Here is a 7881-nt window from a genome sequence, read left to right on the forward strand (position 1 = left end):
TCTTCTGCAGATTGGACCTTTAGACATGTTTGGCCTGAATCGTCGATCGGGGTGACAGCACCGACGAACCGACGTGACAGTGGTGATTCAAAACTGTTCCCCCTCAATTTAACGGTCGACCAGCAAAGCGAGCGAACCCTTCTGTCAAATCAGCGCAGACACGAACCTCTTCCTATATCAACACACGGGGGTTTGGGATCAAGTTAGCAAACCAATGCGAACCGATATAGAGGTGGCGAGAGTGTTCGGCTATTTTTCATCATGGCGTCGCGGACAACAAATTTGAATTTGTTTGTTCTAGCTGTCACGTCGGTTCGTCGATGGTGACAGTTGAACACAAAGGAATTTGTTAAGCACCGAGAACACTCGACGAAAATTTGGTAAGCTGCACGTACACTGTGTTTACAATTTCAGCTGTCACCCCCATCACGATTTGTCGTCATGGATTGCTTTATAATCAAATGTTAAGATAGAAACATTGAAAGGCAAGTAGGTAGGAGGTACTAGGGATCCCAATTGGGGGCTACGAAGCAAATTACCACAGTTGATCATGTGCGTGAAGCGCCGATTTTTTAGCTTGGGAAGCATAGGAAGTCAATTTTAAAATGCTTCTAAAAAACTCAAAACATTATTTAATTAAAAACGGATTGATGTACGGGTTAAGAACCTTCGTTTTCTACGCAATCAGTACCTAATCTGGGAAAAAACGTTTTAATCAAAATTATATGCTGTAAAGTTTACTAATTGAATTACTCAGCACAAATATTGTGCATACGAAAATGTAATTGGTAATGACGGTGACTATTGCAACGGCGGACAGGGGGTATTCATAGGGGAGAGCAAAGTGAGGTTGCAGAGGTGTTTTAGAGGATCCCAAGAGGTTTCAGTGCGGTACAGGAGATCTCAGGGGATATTTTGAGGGTCTTGGGAGGTTTCGAACGCATTGCAGAGAGTTTTAGAGGATTTTCGACGTGTTCTGGAGGCGTTGCAGATACGTTTTCGGGGTTGTCGGAGGGTCTCAGTTGCGTTACATAGAGTCCGAGGGGTTTTAAGAATAGAGGTAATAAACTATAGAGGAAGAATGTCGCTGGCGTCGCTGCCGAAACATCTCTTGCTGGCAGAGATAGGCCGGGCTATAAGTGTCAAAGCGAAAAAGTATGCAGTTTGACAGATAGATACCCGACATGTTTGCGAGCGAGAACAAAGGGAACAGCAGCGACATTCGTCCTCTATAGTTTATTAACTCTATTGTTTTAAGGGAATTTCGAGAACGATCTAGGAAATTTCAGAGCTTTTTCGGCGGGTTTCAGAGGCGTTTTCGGAGGTCACCGGCGGCGGTCGTTTTCAGTTCCACGTTGAGAGAACTGACAGTGTCTGAGAGCCCCTTCCGTGAGCGATCCAATCAAGTATCATTCCCAACCATCCACACACAACTCATGTTCACTGACCATTCGTCACCGTGGCTTGTGAGAGTGAGTACCGTATACGCCACCATGGGTGAAAACACTCACCTACAGTAAATTTGATGGACGACTCAGTACGCTGCATGCGAGTGTGAGTGTCTTTTTAATTCCTCTCCCATATTGCCCTTTGGAAGACAAATATAACAGGCAAACTAAAATGGAGAAAATGGAAAAAAAATACATTCACAAAATACTGACGAAAAATTGCAGCTCTGCCCATGCTGCATGCTCTGATCCCAGGTACGTTCCATGGGGCACGAGTGGGTTTAAGGAGAATTCAGCGGCATTTCGGGAAGTTCCAAGAGATTGTCAGCAGATTTCAGAGGCGTTACGCAGGTGTTTTCGGGGGTTTAGGAGGGCCTCAGGTACGTTACATAGGGTTTCACATAGGATTTTCAGAGACCACAACACAAAAACTTTTGAAACGTCCCTGAAATACCCTTTGATTGAAAACCCACTTACAGGACTTTGATCTGCAATTCACCGAAACGTTCCTAAAACCTCCGTTATCCGTTATTAAAATGTCATTGAAATTGTCATTGGGGTCTCCAGTTAGGGCTATGGATCGCCAATCCGGAGACGGCGGGTTCGATTCCCGTTCCGGTCGTGAAAATTTTCTCGACTCCCTGGACATAGTGTGTGGTGTATCATTGCACTTGCCTCACAATATACAAATTCATGCAATTCTTTATTACACCAAAGAACCTAACCTCAGAATGAGATTATTTTGACAGATACAACATGAGCATGAAAAGGACGGCAACAAGATCGATAAAGTAGAATATATGATCCGTCTTTTTCGTGCATGTGTGTGGTCTGTCAAAATGACCTTAGAATTGTCAAACATTTTCATGCCTAGCTTTGTTGGTGTAATGAAGAATGGCAGGCAAAGGAAGCCCTTCAATTAATAACTGTGGAAATGCTCAAAGAACACTAAGTTGAAGCGAGGCAGGCCAAGTCCCAGTGGGGACGAAGAGCCATAAAGAAGAAGAATGAAATCGTCATAATCAATTTGAAATGCCTCTGAAACTCCTTGGAACGTCCCTGAAATGCTATCAAACGCTCCTAAAACCTCCAGGAACGCCCCCTTAAACGTTCCTGAAACTCTCTGAAATGCCTTAAAACGTCCCTGAAACCCCATTAAAGGCTCCTGAGACCCCCTGAGTCGTCTTTAAAACCCAATAAAACGTCCCTTTAATACTATAGGAATGTCCCTGAATTCCCCGTTATCTTACAACTCTTAGCTGGTGGTATTTGTCATCGCTTGACCCGTGGAAGCATGAGGTAGGAACTTGTGAAGATCAGAGCTATGTTGGACGCTCTGCTTATCGACTCACCGTTTTGCAGCCCTTCAGTTCATCATAGGTGGATTAAATAAGGATTTTTTAGCTACATGCGGTTTTGTAACCATTTTTGTGGACCGAGCTATTACAATTACAATTACAGGGGATACTCAAAATTACTGGGACAGGCAAAATTTTTACTTTTCATAAAATGTTCAACTGACTGTAACTTTTCGAAAAGGGCATCAAATATTCCCAAATGTCTACTGTAAGCTCATCAACTAGTTGTGTATCAGTGGTCAAAATTTGGGAAGGATCGAGCCATTCTACACAAAGTTATAAAGGCTCTAGAAAAATGTATAATTATCCGATAGCCAATTTTGAGCTGCTATATCTCCGGATTCAATGAACCGAATGCAATGAAATTTTGATCATTTATGACTTAAATAATGAACTTTGAAAAACAGTTGACTTAATTTGAAATTATTGATAAGAAAAAAAGTTATGGCAATTTCATTTATTCCATGTTTTTCAGTAGATCACTGGTGTAGCCACGGGAGGCTGCTATATCTCCGGATTCAATGAACCGAATGCAATGAAATTTTGATCATTTATGACTTAAATAATGAACTTTGAAAAACAGTTGACTTAATTTGAAATTATTGATAAGAAAAAAAGTTATGGCAATTTCATTTATTCCATGTTTTTCAGTAGATCACTGGTGTAGCCACGGGGGGGGGGGGGGTTAAAACCCCCCCAGAGCCGAAAATTTGTGGAACAAACTTCCAGTATAAAACGCTTTGCGACGAATAAATTTTTCGGCTGCGCCGCTAATTTCGAACTACGAATACAATTGCTCATTACTGTTTATAAAATGTAAGTGTCAAATCAAAAAAGGTATCATTGACCGTTGAAAACCCCTCCCAGAGACAATTTCTGGCTACGCCACTGCAGTAGATTAATCTGTTTTTCATATGCATCCCATTACTTTTTCAATTTAATGAAGGCTATTTGGTTACTATTCTTCGAAACATAAATATATTCAATTCAATTAGAGGGAATTTAAATGAACTACCTATAATTACTATCTCGAATTTTGAAACGAAGCTGAAGTTTTGGAAAAATTGGTGTTATATTAGAAAAATAATCTAATCGAAATAATTTTCTTTCGTGTGAAGAATTTTAAGTTTAGTCAAAGGTTTTAATAGCTCATTATATGAGTCATAAATGATCAAAATTTCATTGCATTCGGTTCATTGAATCCGGAGATATAACAGCTCAAAATTGGCTATCGGAAAATTATACCTTTTTCTAGAACCTTTATAACTTTGTGTAGAATGGCCCGATCCTTCCCAAATTTTGACCACTGATACACAACTAGTTGATGAACTTACAGTAAAATCTTAGATAATTAATACATAGATTTGCAACTTATGAAAATAGCCGGCAACAAAACAGTAGCGCCTATCAAAGAATGGTGATCGACGGGTGAACTAATCATTCTTCCTCCCTGCGCATTTGTAGCCTGTAATTTAAGGTATCCAAGCAACCTTCAAAACAAGGTTTGAAATGTGTTATCATTTAACTCAAACAAGCTGACAATTCGCGTTCGTTCGATTTGGAACCGAAAATAATATTTCTCAGTAAGGCCAAAGTACGGCTTCCGGACCAAACATCTTATTGCAGTTCTGGTGATAGCCTGGTATGTCACACAATCTGTGTTGGCCTAAAGTTGTTTTAAGCCCAAACTAACGGTATTTTTTCAGCTCGTGCGATCTGAGAAGTAGGAGAAGAAATGTGACGTGGTCGGCAGTTAAGAAGATGCTTCTGTTGGCCGCAAACATTTCGAGACGAAGATTTATGAAAACTGCGTTACAAGAATCAAGGGTAAAAATTGATTGGATTGTATTATAGCGGTAAAAATCACAGGCACAATTTATTTATAGGCTGAGACCAATTGAATCTCGTCTGAACTGCATACCGTGGAGTGATACTCATTTCCAGACGCCATACACTTCAAGTTCCATGGAAATTCTTAAGAAAATCATTTCAAATCTCTCAATGGATGTGGCGGGAAAATTTGAGATCGATGGTACGCGAGATTTTGCTTCAAATGTACTTTTGGCGACAAGATTGTACGACGACAATTCTTTTTACCATCTAGATTTCTCTTACTTATAAAATTCGTTTATTAAATGTGAGAAATGTAATCACACAGTACATTTGTTCTACATCCTCAGTGCCCCTATGTCTACCATCTGGATCAAAACTACTCCTGGGGATTGTGACCAACAGTGCGGAAAAGGATAATCTAAACTAATGTGGGGGGTACTTGCTGATGCGTGACCTAGCAAAATAAAAATCACCATTTAAAGTTGAGCTAGTTTACCCGGGATATTTTTGAACTGATTTTAGCAATCTTAGGCTTATTCTAGTACAAAAACGTATGATTTACCAATACATGATTAGGGTAATTTTTCAATTGTTGCACGGCTAAAAACTCGCCTTGCATACTCCATGTTATTCTTATGAGGTGTGCAACAATTGGCAAATTTTTAGCCGTGCAATAATTGGAAAATTACCCTGATTATGATTCCATGAGATGTGTGGGTGCGCTGGAATAGATTTCGCGAAAGTCTTTGGTTAATCATTAACACTTTTCAATGCAGTCCCACCAAACTTAAAAAAATCGATTTGACCGTAAAGAATCTATCGGGCTAGGTTTCCAAGGTGTATCAGAATATGTAGAGCCACCCAGACGTAGCTATATAGAATGCGTAATGTTGCTGTAAGACCTGGAAGTGCTGCCCAACCCATAATTATCACGAATGCTCGATGAAGAAAATTAGTGGAGTGAGAAGCCTCTTTCTGCTCGGATCAATATAAGGTGTAGAAATTACGATACGCTTTAAAGCCAATTGGGTGGACAAGGTATCGGTCAGTAACTTACAGCACTGATCCCTAGAGGCTGGCTGTTCCGGTGATCCTTCTGAAAATCCTAGTTCTGAAGCGCGTACTGCCGGTTCGTCTTGGATTAGTCTCATTTGCTTGTCATTTGTTTTCACTCAATACACAACACGTTAGTTGCCAAGGTTTCAGCAAAACCATCAAGTGCGCAGGGTAGTTCAATTGAAAATGCGCACCCGCTTCGGTGGATTACTTCACCCGTCGACCAACAGGTGGCACTAGGTGTAGCCGGTGCAGCGATGCCAACCGCATGCATACTGCGATAGTTAAGTTGGATATCTATGTATTAATTATCTAAGGTAAAATTGAGAATATTTGATGCCCTTTTCGAAAAGTTACAGCGATTTGAACATTTCTTGAAAAGTGAAAATTTTACCTGTCCCAGTTATTTTGAGTATCCCCTGTACATGCGGCTTTCTGACCATTTTGCAGTCAGTCTAAAATAATTTAGATTATGGATTTTTCAGACTATTGATATTAAACTTTAATTTTTGAATAAATTACGAGTCTACGAGGAAGTCATCACGATATTAATACAAATGCCTTCCATACGACCAACTAATACATTGTCTGATAAGAATTATTTTTTTTTATTTCCATTAGAACCACCGTCATCACATGCGAATAGGCATATGCCTACCTACCTTTGCACGGTTATCAATTCCACCTTAGACGAAATAGTGCGCCTTCCGTACCGTAATGCCATAATCGTTCAAAGCCGGCTGTAAATCCTCCATCGTCAACGTGTACTTCCTATCCTTCGATAGCTTGGCCTGCTGATTCTTGGACGATCCATGGCCCGAACTGGGCGCATTACTGGTCCGAGTTTTACAGTGCTGCAGGGCATCGTTGGCCACATCCGAGATGAATTTTTGCGCGGCGATCGAAATCAGCCGGACACTGAAATAGGGAAAGTTAGCAATTTCTTGTACAGAAACGATAAATCGAAAAGTTTTACATCCTTGGGTCGGAAGCTTCGAATCCAGCGGTGTTCAGGTAGTAAGACGTGACCGCATCCGGAATCTACAAGGAAGAATTATGATGAATCTTTGGACGATGGCAACACTTACCTTTGGTACAAACCGTAGGTACATAATCTTCCAGCTGAACCAGGAAATCGCTCAAAATTTGTCCTTGGGTGCGATCTTCGCTACCATCGCTGGAAGTAACCGCAGACGATGTCGCTGGCTTCTTGGTTGGCGGTCCACGATGGATTCCGAAGTTGTCGCCCATGGTTGTATCTGATTACCAAAAATAAGGTACGCATTGAATATAAAACTTTATGGACGAATAAATTGTGACCAAATACTTACTTAGTTTAGAATAAAACAATAAATTAAGAGCAAGAGATACGATTTTTAAACACAAAATTCCGAAATCACGGACGATGATGGTTTCGGACTCTCAGTTTCGGACGCGCAGTGTTTGTTTTTATTCTTGACGTTTCTTCACTGAGTCTGTGAAACGGAACGGAATGGAAAATGCAAAATAGCAATCGATGTCGAGTTGTCTTGTTTGAAATAGGGTGCGACGCGGTGCGGCGCGATTTTAACGAGACTTTTATGCCTGGTTTAGACGGTGCGTGACTTGATTCAAGTCAATGCACAGCAAAAAAAAATGCAACCCGCAAGATGTAACTCATTCCGATGTACCAATAATCAATGTAATCACGATTCCTATGTACGATTACATCGTTTTGATGTAAAATCTTTTGTTCTTATGTGTAGTATTGAGGGCTTTGCACAAAAGTGCATGCGGCCTATCGCTTCCGAAAGGTACAGCCGCGGCACAGACAGAGCCGTAGCGTGCGGTTGGCCCCCGCCAAGGGCGCCAGCATTAGAGGGGCGCCGAAACGGCTTAAAGCTAGATTTTATTTACTGGAACTATTTTAGTTTTCTTCAATAGTTTTCATGAGGACTCCTGGAGTCTGTAATATTTTGTAGTTCTGGTGCAAGCCTAATATTGAAGCAAGTATTGAAGCGATAAAAATGTTAGAAGAAAGTGATTGCAGTTCACAACTATCATTGAACAAATTTAAAATAATTGGGGTTTTTAATTAAGAAAAATGTATCGATTTTTTGATTTTTTACGAAAGAGCACATTTTTCTGAGCCACTATGATTTTTTTCAGATTTTTAGAACTTTGTTTTGATACCTAAAATCAATTTC

The 7881-nt window shown here is 40.5% G+C and overlaps 1 protein-coding gene across 1 annotated transcript; it reads right to left on the minus strand.

Moving 5' to 3' along the window:
- Positions 1-6275: 6275 nt before the first annotated feature.
- On the minus strand, positions 6276-7147 carry LOC109402479 (transcription initiation factor TFIID subunit 10). Its single transcript, XM_062854789.1, has 4 exons — positions 7027-7147; positions 6797-6954; positions 6672-6736; positions 6276-6613 (listed from the first exon to the last, which is right to left on the minus strand). The coding sequence occupies exons 2-4, from the start codon at positions 6944-6946 to the stop codon at positions 6382-6384; spliced, it is 447 nt and encodes a 148-aa protein (XP_062710773.1). The 5' UTR covers positions 6947-6954; positions 7027-7147; the 3' UTR covers positions 6276-6381.
- Positions 7148-7881: the final 734 nt, after the last annotated feature.

The sequence above is a fragment of the Aedes albopictus genome, chromosome 2, assembly GCF_035046485.1.
Source record: "Aedes albopictus strain Foshan chromosome 2, AalbF5, whole genome shotgun sequence".
In the NCBI taxonomy this organism is placed as follows: Eukaryota; Metazoa; Arthropoda; class Insecta; order Diptera; family Culicidae; genus Aedes; species Aedes albopictus.

What these genes read in the sequence shown, in the direction of transcription:
- LOC109402479 (XM_062854789.1), bottom strand. Translation starts at nt 6,946, where the DNA reads ATGGGCGACAACTTCGGAATCCATCGTGGACCGCCAACCAAGAAGCCA. An exon ending in TGGAAGATTATGTACCTACG is followed by an intron (nt 6,737 to 6,796) that starts GTTTGTACCAAA and finishes TCTTCCTTGTAG; the next exon opens with ATTCCGGATGCGGTCACGTC. An exon ending in GAAGCTTCCGACCCAAGGAT is followed by an intron (nt 6,614 to 6,671) that starts GTAAAACTTTTC and finishes TCCCTATTTCAG; the next exon opens with TGTCCGGCTGATTTCGATCG.